A 20,425-nucleotide genomic window follows, 5' to 3' on the forward strand; every position below is an offset into this window, starting at 1 on the left:
TGTAAGAAGCAGCAAGCAAATGCATATGAGTCTCCACTTCAACAGCCAACGTATAGCGTAAAAAAGAAATATTAACATTTTCCAAAAGTGTGTTTAAGTCTCTGCATCCCATTTTCAAAACACTACTCGGTGCTCAATATTCAATGCTCAACCATTCGATAAAACAAATACAGTCTCGGGCGTAACACACACACACACCTCCATGCACAATTTCATCTTTCTTCATATTCTTGCTGTCCTTGCATTTATCACATGAACACACACGTGCGTCTTCTGATAAAATCTCAAATAACACTGGGATAAGGGTGCAATGCAATTACGTTCACCAGCCATTGAGATGAAAAACCGCTCATGGATACATTTTCAATTATTCAGGGAATACATTTCAGTCGGTGCTCAGATGCTGGGAAAACTTATTATATAATCAATACACTCTATAACGGCATTAATATTTGATGCCACAAAAGTGCTTCCTGTCTCCTTGGGCTCCCGGCCAATGGTGTCTGGGCACTGCAGTCAAACAGGATGAGCCTTATCCGCCTACAGCAAGGAAGGGGAATAAACATTTGTTTCCCTCCAACAGTTGAAAATACCAAAGGCACAGGCACCTTTCTTTTAGATTTCCTGTATATGAATGCAAGTCTTTCTTTCCCACTTTGGACAAAGATCATCACTGTCTTTCTTTCTCTATATCCCGGTGTCACTTATGCTACAAGCTAACATTCAGATGGCTAATGAGTTTCTGTCTTCCTTTTCCTTTACTTTTTCACCTTTGGTACTCTTCTGTTGCTTTTGCGCCATAAAACTGCCACTTTATATTGCTGGCCTGGTGCAGACTTCCCTCCCCCTTCTCTTACAGAGCTTAGACAATCAATTTACCCTGACTTGGCCAGGATAGATGGAGGCTGTAGAGACTGCGGAGTAGACAGTATGCTGCAGGATCTCTCTCCACTGATAGACACGCTGCCTGGCAGCTACAAAATGGAGCCAGCATGCAACCATCTGACTTGTTAGACTTTGCCTCACCATCTTGCTTCAGATATAATTTGTGATTTCCTTATGCCATATGCATCTTTATTTTTTTTAGATTATTGAATATTATTTGGCTTCTTACAATAAGAAAATTGCAGGATTCTTATGTGGTTACTGCTGGCTGTACAACAAATTGCCCCAAATAAAAAAGATATCTTGAACTTTGAAATATGATAACATAAAATTGAAAAAAAAAAAATCACTTTATTCATCATCAGATGTGAATACTTTCAGAGACATAAACTCATCTGAATACGTTGACAATTTGTGCTTTGTGTCCCCTTCTTGCTACCGTAAAGTGGCCACAGCCAATACTGTTAAACTCTGAACTGAAACACTCTTTCATTCCCCCAGAGTGACACTGAATTGGAATTAGCGATAGTGAATTGGAGTTCCTATCAAACTGACTGAGACACAAAGAGATTAATACGACTTTACTATCTCAGCTTCTCAGCCAGTCAAGTTCCCTGTGATGCTCTCTTCGCTATTGATTTTTATTTTTCTCTCTCCTCTCTCTTTCTTCCTGGCCGTCTCCCTCTCACCATCTCTCCACCTCCACCAGCATCTGCCGAAGCTCTGAAATGTCCTGCAGGTCAGACGGATGCTGGGCTAGATCAATCAGGGAAAGTAATCTGGGACGCCTCATGCACGCAAGCTTACACACACACACACATCACAGATATTCACCGACACACACCCCTCCTCTGTTGCACTCTGGCCTGCCTGTCTCCACTTTCATCGATCTGCATCTACTTTACCAAATGGATTCTTCTTCTTCTATCCTCCTCCACCTCTTTTCTCTCTGCGTGACTCAGAATAATAAATCTTCCAGACCGCGCGCAAGACGAGTACGTAAGCAATTTTTCATTTAACTTTGGCTTGACTTTTTTCCCCTTTCTGTGATGTTTCAGTCTTTCGGGGAGATCGATGCAGCTTTTCCACACACAACCCCTGGGGTAATCGGCACCCACTTGCTTAAGGTCAGAGGTCAGGAGATGATGGAATATGGACAGTTAGAGGATGTGTCTTGGCAAAGATTATTCAAATCAAATCTGGCTTATTCTTCAGTGTCACTTGTTTCTGAAGGCTAAGGAGTCTGGCATAACAAAGGTTTCGCTACGTTTTGTGCTTAAATCTTCGTCATCAATGTGACGTAACTTACTTTATTACACTCATATTTACTTGGTTATTACTATTAATATTATTTTTAATGTAAATCCCTTCTCTAAAACTAATTTATGCTGCATTATGCACAGTCAAAACATAGAACACCATTTAAGGACAATGATCGAGGACCTGCAGTGCTACATACATACATAGACACTTTCTCTCCCTCTCTCTCTCTCTCTCTCTCTCTCTCTCTAACACACACACACACACACACACACACACACACACCACAGTCTCCTTTGCTGAGCCAAACTGTAGGCGGAACTGGAGCCATTTGTCCACTGGCTGAATCCCAACTCTGCACCAACGCATGCAGAAAATTGGTGAGCATCTTGACTCTGGAGATGACACTTCAATTTGTGCTGCTCCAGTGACTGGTGCTCTGCAGTTCCCCCCTTGTGGGGGTGTGAGATCAGCTGGACACCTGCCTAGCTGTTTGGCTGAAGCCTGGGCCGAGGGGACTGGGCCTTGGAATTGAAGGACTGGCCTTGTCTGTCAGCCCAAGTCCCTGTCCCTCAGCCCTAGCCCTAACCTGGCCTCTCAGGTCCTCATCACAGTTCCCATAGTTTCACTCGTGTGCCAGGAACAGTCCCTTGCTCGATGACCCTGACCCCTTTTTCTCTATCCAATCCTCAGCTGCAAGTCAGTGCAGCCACATCATCCCAACAACAGTCTTCCCTTGAACAGCATCAAATCCCCATCAACATCTTGCCAGCCTTTGTTCCAGTTCTAGCTGCTGCAGCCAGCATCTTTGCTCGCAGCTCAGTAAAATCAGCAAGATGTCTGGGCTGTGCATCGCTGTCTGTCCTGTTGTAATCCCTGGGTGTGACGGATGGGAGTGATCACTGTCGAGGCCCTCCTCTGCTAGAACATTTTGCTGGATTAAAGAGGCTAAATCATCGTCTCATCTGCTACATAGGATTCTATCCTTAATTAAATGTCATTAATGTGGTTAAAGGCTTTAGTGGAGTTGATATCTTACATGTAGAGCCTATTCAGTGAGGCATATTGTGGATAAGAGAAAAGGGGTGAATGCAAAGCAGGAGAGACGGGAACAACACGTGGGCCTACAGTAGGCCTACTTCATGCCAGTCATTTAACATGACATAAAGGTTGATCGTTCCCAGTGGGGCCAGCCATTTTTCTCCCTCCATCTTCCTTTTTCAGAACACAAAAACCATATTTGCCATGGCTATGTTAAAATCTAACCTGGTTACACTTACTCACTCTGAGGAAATGTAAGTGACACTCCAACAGAGTCTACAGCACTGTGATTACAAAAACCTGCACTCCCCTGGGTCGCACTTCAGTTAGTGTTTCCACGCATTCCTGAGTTTAGCTGAAGTTGCTTTTAGCTGGGCTGGGACAGAGGACAGAGGACGCTGAAACAAGACAGTGAGGCACGGAGCGCACGCAGGCTGATCCATCTGAGTCAGCACCATGTGTCATGAGCGAGGACACCACCTCCACAAGTAGCTGGCAGGTGAATGCACCCATGCACCTGTGCAGGCAACCAGCCATTTTAGTGAAGGTCTCTCCTATCTTTAGCAAAATACACTATAATACCCTAGTGTGTACATACACAAACATATGCAAACATGCACACACTCAACTACCCAACTATACAGCATCATTACGCCCACCTGCATGTATCAGGTCAGAAATGAGCAATTCAGCAATGTCATGCTATTGCAACAAACTAGGTTTCTTGCTTGCTCGAGCCCATGGTCATACTTGCTGTATGTATACAAAAAGGCCTGGCCAAGGCAGCTCCATATGAGATCTCTAAGAATACTGCTCCCGAGCAACAGAATAAGAGACCTGTAAACTCCTCCGACTGAACTCAATTTTCTGTATAATTCACAGTAGGAGTTCTAATTAAAACTGGTTTGAGGCTTGAAGTGGTAATATTGGCTTTGTTGAACAGGTATTTAAAAAGCTATAAACAGCCTGGAGGCATACGATAAGAACAAAACCTACAGCACAGCACTTGCACTGAGAACAAGGGAGAGAGAAGAAGCCGAGGCAGAGCTCTTCCTAATCTAATCACTGTTTCCCCCATCAGCTGCATCTCAGACACAGCCTGCTCGCGTGTGTGTGTTTGTGTGTGTGTGAGCACGTTGTGTGTCTGCCTTGCAGCAAAGACATAGAGCTAAATCACATAGACACCAACCGACCGTTGTACTCAAGAATTCATTCCACAGCCTTGGGTGCTGTGTGAGGGTGTGGCTGAGTGTATGTCACTGTGTGTGTGTCTGTGTGTGTAGCTAATCTGGTTATTGATTCAGGTCTGAACCGGAGCTCATATAATCAAATAGCTGCAAGGGAAAAGGACAGCCGTCCGTCATCTGTCTTAATGAGTAAACAGTTTGATGGAGGCAATGACTAACTCAGAACTACATGTAGATGTAGAGGAGGTTACTACGCCGCTGATAGACAGACAAGTTAAAATGTTTAAATCTACCCTCTGGCAAATCTCTTATCAACCTTCTTCCTATGCGGAGTGACATTAAGAAACATCAAATTATTTCATGTGTAATTCCATACAACAGGTATCATGCTCTTTATTATAGTCGCTGGTGTAGTTATAAGCCTGGTTTCATTTGAATACTCAGCTACGTTAATCACTTTGTGCTTGGCAACATTCCCTTCGTGAATATGCTGTCATCGCAAGAGCCAAACTATTTCAGTGAGTCACTGTCTAAATGCTATAAAGTTGCTTTGTACAAGTCATTACACAATCAATTTGGAGTTTGACTTGAGAATTTATAGTGAGCCCAGCCTCTGTGAAAATCTAATCTCAGTGTAACTTGATGTGAGAGTGGTGCAATTTAGAAATGGCTTCTGCTGCAGCAGGAAGAGTGGAGGGTGAGACACAAAAGCCTAAATGTATACCAGCGCAGCTAACAGACGAGGCCCGCGGCACACCGGCTAAACCATTAAGTGTGGTGTGCATTCAAACGAGCAGATTAATCCCCTCTACTGCTGTACAGTGCAGAGTAATTGAAAATGCCCACATGAGACTATCTTTGCTCCTGAAATGTGTGCTTGTGCTGGGGAGGCAACATATAGAAAACACTGCAATGGCGATTAGTCTGACAGCATGTGCCAGAGAGCCGTTCGGCCATGAGATGGCACATGTTCATCCCTCCACTCTTCCCATTTGCTCTCTCTCTCTCTCCCTTTCGTTTCACTTTCTGGCTTTTTCCCTCTCTACCTCCCAATATCAACTGGACAGGTGCGATTCATGCCTGCTGCTGACGTTTATCAGTCTTGATAAGCCTCGGATATTATATTCCCTCTATTTCCATCTAATTGTGCTGCATAGGAAGGACAGCAATCCTGTCGATTGAAAGGGAATATGCATTGACTGCAAGAATCCATATTCCCTCATTACTGTCTCAGACTGTGGCCTGACCACTGCCAGTAGGTTTAGCTGGTTGACTGTCTCTGGTCTTATGTGTGGTATGTTAAGAATTTAAACTAAACCTCTCCCAGAGAGAACAGTCAGGCATTATCTACCTCTTTGCCCATATTTTCTCTAATAATTCATGAGGAGATAGCTTTTCCTTTCAGATGTAGTCTGTCTCCTCCAGCAATATTATCTCAGTGTACGGCGGATCTGATCTTTGTGTGCTATTGACCACAACTTACTTGCATATGGAACTTCCATTGCCCCATCTCCTGCTACTGAGGGATTTCCCAGTGTCTTGGTGTATTGCGTGCAGCAAGGTCGGACTTTTTTGTCCCTGCGTTGGTGTTCCTATTGATGAGATAATCCCAGCTAGGGACTGTCGTGTGTGATGCTATGTTTGTAGGCCCTAATGTGTCTATTACCAACCACAATGGTGCCGTTTTGTAGCATGTTCAGTTGCGTGTTCAATCTATAATTCATCTGTCTACAGAAATATATAAATGTTTAATATGTCAGAGGCGGTGAGGCCTGTCAAAGGATGACCTTGAAACGTCCTTTAAACATCACACAGCAACAGCACTGGGGCCAGTTAAGCTGCCACAGCCAAACAACAGACAACGTGCACACACACACACACACACACACACACACACACACACACACACACACACACACACACACACATCTTGTGTGCCTGCTGATGCTTTCCGCTGCTTTCTGTTCCCTTTTTTCCTGGGATGCAAAATGCAGATGAGACGAGTCAGCCGCTTGTGCACAGTCTCCGGAGGAACTGCCACTCAAATCCAAACATCTGTATGAATACCAAAACATACAGGGTACAGTGGAGGATGAGAGAAAGAGAGGGAGGAAGGAACGGAGAGAGAGAGAGAGACCGAGAGAGAGAAGATCGAGAAAGAATGAGCAGTAAAGTAGCTAAGAAAGCCAGTGTTCCTCTCTCTTTCTGTATCTTTGACTGAACAAAGAGCGATATACACATGAATACCTCTTTCCTCCCACTGTATTTTCCATCGGGATATTTATTCTGAAAAGCAGTGATGCACAACAAGGGCTCGGTCCTGTGTTTGCTAGTGGGCTGAGGCGCTAACACTCCCCAGCTGATTATGTGTCTGTCTGTAGCAGTTTGAGCTGCTGCCAAAGGAATTAGGTCTAGTATTTGTGAATGCTGCTCCCCTTGCAGCAGAATGCCTTGCCATGCCTCTCAGCTTTCTAGCTTTTTTAAAAGAGATGGAAAGAAAAAAAAACATTTTAAATAAATGAAGGAAATCGCTGTGGAAGCCTATTAAATTTTCAACGTGACCGTTTTGTGAGTCTTCATGTGTGTTTAGGCTTCACACAAAAGGAATATTTAAAAACCAAAGCGTGCTAATTGGGACAGAGATTGTTACAGCAGCTTCTTATTCAAACAGGCTTTTGGCTCATTAACTGCTTCCATCCAGCTTTTGTTTAAAGGAAAGTGGAAAAGACGTAGAGACAATAAAATATTTTGCAATATTTGTACAGACACTGTACCTCCAAAATACTGACTACATAATGTTCTCGCACAAAATATGACAAAGTGGTAGCAAAACCTCTCACCTCAGGGCGAAAAGAGAAATGACTTTGTCTTCTTGGGCTATGTCTCTCACTGGTGTCACGTCACACACAAATCAAATGAAATAGCAGTTATACTTTTAACCACCAGTCGACCCCATCTATTATACATAGTGTTTATCATTTTAGTATTCTGGATTATATAAATATTAAGCATGAGAAATATATTTTTCTTAAAACCGAGTGTTACTTGTGTGCTTTTGCTGCCATATTTCTTAAATTTATAGCATGAATTTAGAGACTAATTTAATTCTACATTATTGTGGATCAGGCTTTCTCTTAAAAACGCTTGTGTATCGAGGTAGGACCTGATGCTCTTCAAGAGAAATTTAAAGTTGTCTCGGTTCACTTAACAAACATCATACTGTTGTGAGTCTCCACTTAATTGAGGAAAAAAAAAAAAAGAGGAAAAAAATCTCATCCTGCAGGAGTTCCCTGGGGTGCCAAACAAATGTAACCCAACTCGAATGTCTTTGATACCTCTGGCTAACACATCACTAACACCTCTCTCTAAAGCACCCAACTCCAAACCTCATTACAACCCAGGGTCAAAGTTAATACAGTAAACATGTAATTACAGCTAACTTCGCCGTGTCTCAGCTGCGACTGATCCTTTCGTGCCTGACTGCTGCTGGCCTTTTACCTACAGCTAAAGAGGGGACAGATGTCACACCCATGCACACACACCAGCCATTTCCTGTAGATGTACATGCCTTCTTATTAATAAGCAACGACATACGTGAACTATACGAACACGTGAACACAAACGCACTGTGTGACCATTTGACAGTAAAGCACTTTGTAGTTAATTACTGTGGATGCGATAAAACAACAGCACAACCATAACCACATTCACAAAACACAAACTATAAGACTGCTAATGGTCCTCTGCTTAGCCCCTCTACAAAGTCTGTTTCATAGCAGTCACTTTATGACATTATTACACTAAATGCGGAGAAGCAATCCACAACCAGCCACAAAGAGCGAGTCAAACCTGCAGCATGCATTATTCAATCTCACCATAATGTATGTATTTCTGCTGTTCAGTAAAACAGTCGCAAACTATCAAATTAGCCATACGCCATTTTGAAAACACTTTCTTCAAGCAAATAAGCACACTGTGCCCATGAGAGCAGCTTAAAAGGAGTAAAAACAGGATGCTCAGATTTTGTTATTCTGTGTTGAATATCTCAGAGCACTAGTCCAGGAGGTCTCCTTCAGTTTGTTAGCTGTTAGTTTTATCACAAGAGGTCTCAAAGGGTCAAGGGATGATCTAGTTTTTTCAGCAATTTATTTTACAGCAGCTTAATGTTCTAAAAATTGGAAAAAGTTAGAAATGAGAAGAAAACAAACTGTTTCTATCCTCATTATGATAACATTTTAACATGTTTGTTTTTGATATTCAACACTGTGGATAATCAGAAACGTCAAATATCTTCTGCACTTAGTGCCAAGTTATGGTTAAATTCCTCCAGCCGTTATTTCTACTGGCACCAAGCAAAACAATTCGAGGTCTGTTTATCTACATGTATGATGTGACACGCCCACCTACAGTTAACCCCGGAGAGCTAATGTTTGATCATGCAGGAAAGAAGATTAAGAGGCAATAGTTGTGATGTCTGAGCCGCTTCTCCCTCTCTCGCTCTCTCTGTGTATTTGCTTGGTGTTTAATCAGGCTCTGGTTAACCATGTCACTCTGCATCTGGACACACGTCAGTCGCCCCTCACGCTCGCACACAAACACACGCACAGAAGTGATAACACAGACATACAAAACACTGCGCAGGCTATCGTATAATTTAAGTGATGAAGTATTATTGTCCTGTCACTTGTACTTTCGTCGTTATTTGTTAGCTCATCAGTCCTCATTTCTTACTTGATGTCTGTGAATCACCTTCATTGTTCCACAAACCTGTAATCAACCCAGGACTACGTGTCCATGCAGCTGCCCTTATCTTATGATTCTCTGATCTTCAGTTACATTAAAATCACTAAGCACACACTCGGTCGGTGCGCTGTAGCTAATAAATTCCTCACACACCCCACCCTATTAGCATTGATGTGTAACCTTGGAGCTCCTGGTGTTCTGCCTGAGGGTAATGGAACCGCTGTGTGTTTGTGTGTACCTGCGAGTGAGTGTGCGTATGTGCATCAAATGATGGCCTGTCTTCAGCCCAGGTCCCCCACTGGTTCCCATCAGGAGGCTTCATGGTGTACACTCATATCTAATACCTCCAATACTGATGAGCATTCGACTTTTTCACTCCTTCTCTCAGAGTTCCTTTTCAGTCTCCTTTGATGTCCTTTTCTTTCAACCGCCGTACATAATGATACTAGCCCTATCTGTGTGTACAGTGTGAACAATATACACTTTTCCCCGCGTTAACACCCATCTTTTAACCTTGTCAGCCATGTGTTCCTGCTAGGCCCCTCAATCTGTGCACGCACACTAGGCTGCTAGGGAGACAGCATACCAGCTAGCGTCACTAGCCGAGTGACCAAACAAGGGAGTCGCCTTCATTTCAATACGCATTTTCATTGCGTCCAATGGAAAGAAGTCAGTGCGCAAACAATCAAACATTTACTTGCCGGCAAATGAATAATGCTTCCACTGTTCTTCATGCAAATACAAAAGTGAGTCAGTCCACTTTGTGGATGGTAAGAGAACCATTTAAAAAACAGACGGATACAAAATAATGGTTCTGACTCTGTAGTTGTAATGGTGACGCAGTAACGGCAATGAAATAAAACTCTGTTTTATATAACGGACGAAAACAACAGGAGGAAAAAATCTGGCCGCTAGTTTTGATAGTCAACCTATCACCCCGTCGCTTGGATGTGATGGTTGAATGGATAAATGGATGCAAATTTAAAGTGAGTCTCAGTAAGCTGAGCAAAGCAGGCGACTTGTATAATTTATCTCGTACCAACACCCATACACACAGCCAAACACGCTGAGAATACACAGGCATATTCACACACACTCATAAGGTCTGAAACTTAGAGAATGCACAGCATTACAATCAACTGTAATCCAGGCATGCGTGTAACTCCAACACACCTACTCCATCTTTCTCCAGCTCTGGCACAACACATGGACAGCACAAACTTGCACTGTGTACACAGGCAGCTTGACGGATGACATGTCTACTCATATAATTAACAATGACGACTTTGCATACATAAATATAAAATCCACAAAAGTCCAGTTTCCCGAGCATCTCACAGTACATTCAACCTCAACAATGTGCATTCCAGCTGTGCTGCAGTACTATACGCAGGTAAATATTTCAGAGTGGTGCAAAGGCAGGGGGGGGGGACACCTACAGCCCTGGCTTCAGCATAAAATGGGTGCTGTTCCCCCGTTTTAACCCTTCCCTCCCTCCGCTCCTCTCCCCATCCTTCCTTACCTCTATTAGCATGATATCTGGCTCCGTCTCTCCATCTGTCTCCCTCCGTTTCTCATCCTGCCTACCAGCCTAACCCCCGCCCCCCACCTCGCTCTATCCTTCTTCCCTGTATGAAGGAACTTCACATTCTGCACAACAAATACTTCAATAGTATTGCTGCATTGCCTGTGCTTAGTGCATGCATACTGATTGTGGGTGATAGTACATCTACAACCTGCCCAACCCCTACTCCTGTAGGCGGCCCAAAATGAACGAATGGTTAACAATGTATAGTGGAGTGTAGTGGCAGGCTGTCTGTAGCCTTCTTCCTTACCATCTTAAACCCATTCCACTCCATTTGGGAGACGCCGGCCGTTGTCTCACGCTCTTTCTCTCTCCTCACACAACAGCTACAGCAACGCCTCAGCAAAGAAAATCCCCTACTTTCTCTTACTGTCTTCCTGTCTTATCTTCCTCTGACACTGTCTCCCTAATTTCTCTCTCCTTCTCACTCTGCCTCGCTTCCTGTGTCTTAGCGGCGAGCAGAGAGCGGCATACGTGAGCGGTACGGAGCAAGCATCGCCTTCTTCCACAGATGCTGAGAGGAGAATGGTGAGGCTGGATGAGAGTGCGGGGCTGCAGCAAGCCTCCCTCCCTCCCACCGCCCTCCCTCCATCCCCACAGCCACCCGCCCAGTCTTCTGCTCAGCTGGAAGGTCAGAGCCCGCCCACCGCCTCCCCCCCCCTCAAGCCGCCTCTCCTTTCTAGTCTGTGATTGGGTTCTTGGCTTGCCTGTCAGGCCTTGGCCTCACCCCCTCCTCCCTCAGTGTTAACACCTTCGCTCTCTGGCTGGCTCTGAGCCCTCGTCGGCACACGCCAGCCTCAGCCTGGTTTGGCAGAGAAAAGGCTCTCTGAATCCCAGCAAAGCAATCAATCGCTGCTGAGGTCTGTGCTTGAGTGAGCCGGGCAGAGCAGCGCGGAGCACAGCTCTAGGAGAGTGATTGCAGCCTCGGGCTCTATGGTAATAGGATGCCTGCGCAGCACTGTGTATATAAATGAGCTATTACTGGGTGCATGTTAAAATCCCCCCGTACGTTTACATGACTGTGTGTACAGACCATCTCATTCTCTCGTACTCCGCGCGTCTCTTTCTCTCACAGGCAAAACAGACGCTCTTTCACACACACAGAAAGCACTGACTGCCGCGTTTGTCTGACAAAATAAAGATGTGGGCCCCCTCAGGAGCTGTAAATTTTCAACTTTGTTTCTCTCTAAATATTACAAATACTACTACTACTACGCTGAATTTGACGAAAAGCAAAAGTATCTACTGTATCAATAAATCATACTACATTTGCTGAGTTTTAAATCTAATATGAGAAAAGAGTCAGGCACCCAAAACGCTTGGGCAGTCCGCGCACACCTGTCCGCACAGGTATTGCCGATATAGTTAACCCTTTTTGAATGATCCATCTGTTTGTAAATCCAAAACTGTGAGAGCGGCTGTGTGTGCTGTAGGCAAAACAAATTGCTAAGCTTCTACCTGTCTGCCTGCTGCGACACGCTGTATGGTTAATAAAACGAAGTCCAGCTGTTTGCAGAATGTAGGCGCAATAAAGAAACAAACAGGGCCCACAGATGGACAAAACCGTGTCCCCTACGACGCGTACTCACCATGACCATTCTTGTGTCAGGCTGTAGGTGTAAGAGACGGTAACGGCGGTCTCGGTAGACAAACTGTAAAAGCCGGTGAAGTCAGCGAGGAGAATCGGATGGAGTAGCGGCAGCGTGCTGGATAAGATGAATGAACCGGCGTGCTGGTGTAGTGAGTCTCACGGAGCCAAAAACTAAACAGAGTGAAGCCGTGGGTGTGGACGACCGGCAGGCTTGTCCCGCGCGCGCGAGAGAGAAAAAGACACACTCTCGCTCGGTAGAAACAACCAAAAACAACTGAGACCAAACAACGCTGGAGAGAAAACAGAATCCACTCTAAGGAAGAGATTCGTAGAAAACAACCGTATACCTTTCCTCAAAAAGCCTTTTATGGCATGTCCAGTTACCTCGCGCGCGGTCTCCTATTGGCTGGGAAGGTGCCGACGGGGCGGCGCGCTAGCGGATGCGAGTAAAGGAGGCAGGCTCTCCTGGTCCACGACGTGTGGAGCCGGCAAGCATCAAGCGGAGCTGTTGAGGTGACTTTGTGTTCGTGACTGCACAAACCGATCCCTCACCTGGCTGTAAATAATTCTTCATACAACCAGCAGCATGCGCTTTAGCTCATATATGCTTGGACGCCAATGTAACGTTTATGTATCGTATAGAAAACAGACTATCTGCCTCTGTTTGTGCAGTGTTAGGCCACGTATGGACCTCTTCTTCTCTACTGAAAAAACGGCAGCACAGCAACAACAAAACACGATGTAAGAGTTGGTGACTCTCACACCGCCAAATAACGCTCTTTTTACCAGCAGTTGTTCCTCCTACAGTTTTGTTAACTGTGGTAGGCTATGCACCATAGGACAAAAAACTGTCTGTTCTGTGTCAAGTCATCAGACAATTTAATCAAATGCCACTACCAAATTAGAGATATTACTTACTATACTACTTTCCTGTTACATTATAATTGTCACCACAGCTTAGAGATAATAAATATTTATAAAAGGCTAATTCTCTATGCCCAGGAGCAAAGCTGCCTCAGGTAAATTTCGTCCAGCTGGCCCCTATCCCTGGCAGACAAGAAGAGGGAGCTCTTGCTTCCTTTAACACAGGTACCTGGCAAACAGGGCCACTTGACTGCACTTTCATATCTATACATTTACACACAGACACACCCATGCACACATTAAGAGTGCACATCCCGAAACATATGCCGGTCTGCACAAAACCCAATAAGCACATGTAGGCATATTCATGTGCATGGATGCATATACACACAAGATATGCACATATGTACACACACATCTCACAGATTCAAACGCCGCATGCCGCAGATATAAACATGTAGCCTCGGGTAACTGACTTTTAAACAAAAGCTTTTACACCTCTTATTTATCTTCGTGCTGACTGACAAGAGATCAAAACATCTCCAGATTCCCGTCACATGATCATACCGTTTCCTTTGTGTTAAACACAGCAAAAGGAGGCAAATGTTATTCACATGCAGGTTTGTTTCAGTTAGCATTCAGCTGTGCGAGACCTGCAGAGCGAATGAAACTAGCAGACATTCAGTAAACTCAGACACTTCTCTGCTCCAACCACCTCACGACTTGACCTGATGCAAGACTGCACGTTATTTAGAAAGTTCATTTGCAAGTAAAAGGTTTTATGTAATATGTGTAATAGTGTGAAAGCCAATAGATATGAAATTGATGATTAAAATTTTTGGTTTGCATGTTTTATTAAAAATAGGGTCGGTTGGTTGGTTCATGTTCTGTAGACACACAAATGTAACAAGAACAGCTGAAACAATTAGCAATTGACAATTGGTTAATTGCTGACTAATCAGTCAACAAAGTTGCTCTAGTAATTTTGATTATTCATTGTTTAAGTCAGCTATCAATCAAAAAAATTCCAATCATTCTGTGGTTCAAGCTTCTCAAATGTTAAGAGTAGAAGTTTTTCTCTGGGTTTTTGATCTTTGCTCAGACAAAACAATTAAAGGAAGGCAAGTTAAGCTCTTGTGAATGATTAATCAAATAATAATCATGAAAAAAATGCTAAACAATAATGGAATTACTTGTTAGATGAGGTCTGACTGGTAAGTTATACTTGTAAAACCCAAAAAGCTTTACGCTTGTAAATGGTGCCTTCTGTAACTCACCCCACCCCCTCTATAAACCCACAAATGTGAAAAATATTCACATATTAGGGGAAAAACAAAAAGAAGACAAAGTGGTAGGGATGATAGGGCCAGTTCAGGCAGACAAAACGGGAGCAGTGAACCGAAGCTCCCCAGTGTCTCCACTCCACCCCTGACCTCTCCACCTGTCTGGTTAGCTACAGCTAGCTGGTTAGCCTAGCGGAACCATGTGCCTGACATACTAATGAGAATCCTCACCACGCCTTCAATTAAGCTTGACCAATACATGCATGCATGCACGCACACACACACACACACACACACACACACACAGGGGACGATGAATGGGCTGAACAAGCTCTCTGTTGTTTCAGATAGAATAGAATATGCTAGCACTCCAAGTCTGGAGATTTGTACTGATTAACTGTATATAACACAAGAGAGGGAGAGTAACGTAGAATGAAACACAAAGAAAATGGATTAAAATAGAAGTGCATCTTTGTCTGTTTTCCTCTATGTGCCTCCATATCTTTTCTGCCAAAGAGAAGAAAGAGGCAGAATTTGCAGCTGAATAGTACAGACAACAAACCCACAGTTTCCTGTCCATCTTTTATCCTCCTGCTCTGACCTTTGAATTTAATAAAAGCTTTGAGCTGGACCCAGTGAAAAAAAAAACAAAACAAAAAAAACCAACAAAAAAACAAAACACACCTCCACCTCACTGCTTCTAATATTTTCCTCCCAACCATGTTTTTATTGTTGCTTGTTAATTCCCTTTTGTCAAGAATGGAAAGTCAGATCATGGCAACGGCTGAATCACTTCAGTTTTTTTTTGTCTTTGTATGCAATCAGCGCTTAACTGTTGCTGTGCAGAGGCAGTAAAACATGGGGTGGGAATAGATGGTGATCATTTTCTTATTTCATAAAGGACAGCGTTGTGAGGTTGTTTTGTCCCTCTGTAATATGATCCGAATAACCTTTTCTCTAAATGAGAATATGATTTGAAAGTGAAAACAGTCTCTCACAGTTTACTTTGCTCGGCGTGTCATTTCGCTAAATTGCTCTACAGGACCATGGTTTTATAAAGCAATGAAAGTGACTGCCACTACTCAGTAAATTAGCTATAAACACAATCTGCTCTTTGCAGTGTGTTGTGTTATGGAGCGCGGGTGTCTGTGTGTGTAGTTACGATATACAGACACAAACCAAAGATGCAACCATGTTACTGCCATGTCCTAGTTAAGAGTACACACTGTGCATTATGATATTGTGTATGGACAGATGGAGGGAGTGGTTGAGATATTCTATCAAGAGCAGTCATGCTGAGATACTTTGCAGTCTGGATTGTGGCTCTTCCCCACTCTGTGTCTGTCTGTGAATAAAATGCAGCACAGCACTGTTAAATGTAAAAATGTCAAAGAAGTAATTAAGAGCAACGAGTGAAAAAAAAAGACACTTCCTCCTTAATGACATTCCCAGTTTGGATATGCACGCACGCAAACTTGTCAGAGCACGTCGATAGGATGCATTATTTGGCCTTTTAGATGATGACTGATGCTAAATAGTTTTTGAGGAGGTAAATGATGTTTCTTTCCTCTTGTAAAGTTTTGAAAGTTAAAGAGCTTTGGTGGCTTTAACCCAAGAAGGCCAGCCATACTGTCAGCAATGCGAAAACCCCATCTCACTGATTGGCTCTGGCTCAGGTCCATAAATACAAACACTGATGGGCAAACTGCTCGCACACACACACACACACACACACACACACAAGCACTTCCACTCACAGGCATACGTATCTAGACAAAAACATGCAACATTTTGGTTCATGAAGTGCGTCACAGTCTGACACTGTGACCGCTGTAGAACTGTTGGACCCCCAGAAGTGCGTTTCAGCTTGTGTTTCCAGCCTGCTAATTTGGAAAGCAGAGAACTGGCTAATTGTCATGAACTCCTCCTGCCCTCCATTCTGCCCTGCGTCTCCACTCTAAACCCCTCCTCGTCACAGACCTTAATGGATTAACTGCAGGCTGATGTTGTCCCTTTCACTCTCTCTTACTCATTCTGGTCCTCATGCGCAAAGTCCCGAGTACTATATCTCTGCCACACCCTGAAGGATGGAAAAAATGCTTGTTTCTGGTTGAATCTCCCAGTGTGAAAGAATAAATATACTGGTGGCACAGTACTGGTCATACACAATAAATTCTGGTAGCAGCCAACGTATAGTATTCTAATAACAAGTGTGAAAGAGCAGCTAGCGTACGCAGCATAGCAGGTTTGAATATGCAGCGCGCAGACAGTGATAATTGTGGGTGCTCTCCATTTGAGTCTTGTTAACTGTCAAGATGCAGTTTCTCAACACCTGTCTTATGTTTCACTCTGCATAATAAGACTTCTATTTAAAGGAGGAGAAGTGAAGATGCCAGCCGAGGTGTTACCTCAAAGTGCTGGAAGAAAATACTTGATTATTAACAAGAGAAGAAAACCTTGTGTTTTTTTTAGGAACTGTGATCTGAAGCTATTGCTAGTCGGGTTCAGAGCAAATTAATGCAGCCAAGGACGTAAGACAGATAACACAGTCTGAAACTGAATTACCGCTCTTACACCGTCTGGCAACAACAAATTTGACGATGAGCCTATGCAGTAAAACGGCCTAATACATTTAATAGCCCAGAACACACTCCTTGTTATGCTGCAGCTTACTTATGCTCCTTTTGATTTGCCCTTGAAGGACAGATTTACTCTATTGAAGTTCTGGCAGCAGTAGCATCTCGGACTGATGATCGCCTCTTTCCTGGCAGGTGTCCTCTCTCTGCCAGTAACAATCAACAAATGAGAATCACAGCCTTAAACTTGACTCTCTCCCTGCCCAGCGACAAGCTCAGCATCACCAGACACCAGACAGTTATTAACACAATGCGGCTGTATCCGGACAACAATGGGCAGTTTGGATTCAGTTGACTTTTGTTGTTTGCGCTCAGAGTTAAGGCCAGGGGCTTTGTTTTCATAAATCAATGAGGCACACGGCATGGATACTGATTTTTGGTCATTTCATGGTCAGAGACAGACAGTGCACCTGCATCGCTGTTGTGCGTTCAATCAAATCACCTCTATTCTTTGTCCTCAAAAGCAGGGCCCTCTGTGCCACAGTGCTCTGACAATTTAGTAATTGAGGGGAGCAGTTGGGAGTAGCTCTGCCACAAAAGCCTCTTCAAAGAGGAAACTGATGTCCTTAAACGGGAGGAGAAGAATCACCACAACAGCGCCTTATTTAAAACAAATGATGTTAAATTATCTTGGGAGGATAGCAAAGTTCACAAGCCAGTCGCTGAAATACTAAATGATTGCAGATGAGAAGAAAAGTCCCAATTCGCCAGGTCAAAGACTTGCTGACACAGAGCCCAGGAAGGCATTTAGAGAGCACAAAACATAGCCTACAATGATAAAATTCTCTAACTTGCTGTAACAAAGAAGGGCATCAAGCATATCTCTCACATCTTAACTCACATCCTGACCCTGAAAATATGTCCTTTGGGTTTATAGCGACACTGCTTTTCTAAATCATTTTATGATTAAAGATATCATTGCTCAAATTTGGCAACAATGTCTAATAATTTGCTCATTGTTTCGAAGCCATGGATATTCATTCACACATTTTGAGACATCCCTGCAGACAAATGAACTATAAAAGGGGTGAAAACGTGTTGAGATTATGACTGATAATCCAGCGTTACAGAGAAGCTATTGGGTTACAGCTCAGTACTTTGAGTTCAATGTTCCTGTTGTTGACTGAATAAAAATCTGATGTATGTCTTTTGAAAATCTTTTTCTTTTTTTAAAAATAACCTAAAAACTAAATCCTTCTTGACCTTGCCAGTCTAAAGAAATGTGTGAATTCACGGGGGCATTTAGGGAAAGTGGATCCCCCAGAGGGCACATGGTACTTAAGTAGACACTATATTAAATACATGTATATTGATCAAATTTAACTACTCTAGTTGAAACCTTCCTCCTACACTCTGTGCACGTCAGTGGGCATGATACACAGTCGGCTTAACCCCTGCCTGTGTCACTCCCTGGTAGAAACTCCTCAGATCAGAAATGAATTCTTCATGCTGATCCCGGGAACAAGGCTGTGGTGCATTTGTCACAGCCACTTTCTTCCACTTTAACTCAAAGCTGTTTGGTATGGCTGCAGCTTTGCAGACTGCAGGGATGTGACAGGGGGCTGTCTGAAAGCTCAGGCTGAAAGCTCTGTCTCTATCTGCAGAACAGGGATTGAACTGCTTGTTCAATAGCTATGTAAACTCCACAGACACGCTTTTGTAGATTTAACTGAAAATGAAACTTAGACAACTGCATTTCCTGTTTTTATTAATTAGCATTTTGTCACTCAACAAAGCACATTCAAATCACACCTTAAAATGAAGAAATTTAAGGTGTTAATCAGAACATATTCGCTTATTTCACTGCTTTCTAGTAAGCAAACACAATGATGTTTTTTTTTTTTTTTTGTTTTTTTTTTGCATAGCAGAGGTAATGGTGGGTCTTTGAGGCTGTAGCCTAACACAAATGAGAGGTTTGTGGAGGTGCCCAGAGAGGCTTAGCTATGCATTGGCTGTTGAGTCTGGCATGTGTTCTGGCAATGAGAGTGTATTCTCAACAGGACTCTGGTGGATTAGTATCCATTTGGACAACAGAGTGGTCCACAGCTTGGGGTGACATTCAACTTCAGCAGGCCAGCAGCTCACACACTCGTCATGAAGTTTAGTCTTGTTCTTAACTGTCATCGATGTAACATAAATGTAATGTAACTGTTGTGTTTGGAATCTTTTCGGAGTTTCAGAAATGAATTTTCAATTGTTTTCATATCTTCTACTATAAACCAGATGACTGTATGTGTGAAAAGAAGCAGTGGCCATTCTGCAGTGTGGTGGGCCAGTGGATCGTGGGGTATAGTGGTGGGCTTTGGGGCTGTGGGCACGGCAGCCCTTTTTGCGTTTGATCCCGGTCGGGGTACATCCATGCTCACAGGGCGACTGCTGTGGTCCATCTGGTGGAAGCTTTAATCACAACCCCCCTACCCCCCCTCATACACACACACACACACACTACAGTAACACAAAGCACACAGAGCTTCCCACTTGAGATTCTTTAGACTGCTGCTCACTTTCAGACCTTTTTATTTCCATTATTCATTTTAGTCATGTATCTCCCTGCAGAAATGAGTCCTGTTTTTCTCCTTTTTACAGAATCTCCTACTCAGACCTCAGGTGGAAATAAGTGAGTCCATGAAACACCACCTGCCTACCTGCCTATAATGATGTTTAAAACCTCATCAAAACCCCACGCTATCAGATCTCCCTTAATAGCTGTTCTACAGGCTTTTGATGAGGAATAACCTTTTCGAAATGAAACACATCCAGAGTCTTTCACAGGGCTGGCCTACGGTACTGTGGACCAAAACATGCCCAAGCTGCACAAATCCAGCTCTCCAAATGTCACTTCATGCTTAACCGCCCTTTCTCATGCCTGAAGAAAAGCAAGTGGGCAATGCACAACAAGAAAATCTCCACCGGGTTTCACTTGAAATGCCTACATGCTTAGATGCTTTTGTGTTGTTGAAACGTTTAGTCAAAGAAGACATTCTTTAGCAACAACTCTAGAAATCATTTTCCACTTATAACAAAACATTGTGTATAGTAAGTATAAGTCATGTTCTGTGTAAATACGCTATTTATAATGATAAATGCAATTACATTAAGAAGCAAATGACAATGTTTTTCTTACAGAGGTTAAGTTCTTCAAAAAATATGTACTTATTCCTTTAAATTAGAGCACTTTACACTCACTAATGTACAGCTCAAGACAGACTCCAACCATTTAAACCTGAATGCTGCTGTGAGAATACATTTATTATTAAAGGGAGTAAAGGGTTAGCAGTAATGATGATGCTGCTGTTGCATCCCCCACCACATACTGTTAGCCTTCCCTTAACAGTAAGTAATACCGGTTT

At 43.3% G+C, this 20,425-nt stretch overlaps 2 protein-coding genes across 9 annotated transcripts in view; one reads left to right on the forward strand and one right to left on the reverse strand.

Moving 5' to 3' along the window:
• agbl4 (AGBL carboxypeptidase 4) overlaps nt 1-20,425 on the forward strand; it is a 366,309-nt gene that overhangs the window by 88,241 nt on the left and 257,643 nt on the right. For both annotated transcript variants that reach the window (XM_046390770.1, XM_046390771.1), the window contains exon 3: nt 19,662-19,692. The gene's annotated coding sequence lies outside the window, so the exon portion shown is untranslated. The remainder of the gene's footprint in view (nt 1-19,661; nt 19,693-20,425) is intronic.
• elavl4 (ELAV like neuron-specific RNA binding protein 4) overlaps nt 1-20,425 on the reverse strand; it is a 79,045-nt gene that overhangs the window by 50,568 nt on the left and 8,052 nt on the right. The window contains exon 1 of one of the 7 annotated variants that reach the window (XM_046390783.1): nt 12,291-12,713. The exons of 5 other annotated variants lie outside the window; for them this stretch is intronic. In XM_046390783.1, the coding sequence (XP_046246739.1) occupies nt 12,291-12,299 (9 nt within the window). In that variant the 5' untranslated portion in view covers nt 12,300-12,713. Of the gene's footprint in view, nt 1-10,951; nt 11,266-12,290; nt 12,714-20,425 lie in introns of those variants that run through there. One more of the 7 variants, XM_046390781.1, reaches the window with a different exon arrangement.

The sequence above is a fragment of the Scatophagus argus genome, chromosome 6 (assembly GCF_020382885.2).
Source record: "Scatophagus argus isolate fScaArg1 chromosome 6, fScaArg1.pri, whole genome shotgun sequence".
NCBI classification, from domain to species: domain Eukaryota; kingdom Metazoa; phylum Chordata; class Actinopteri; family Scatophagidae; genus Scatophagus; species Scatophagus argus.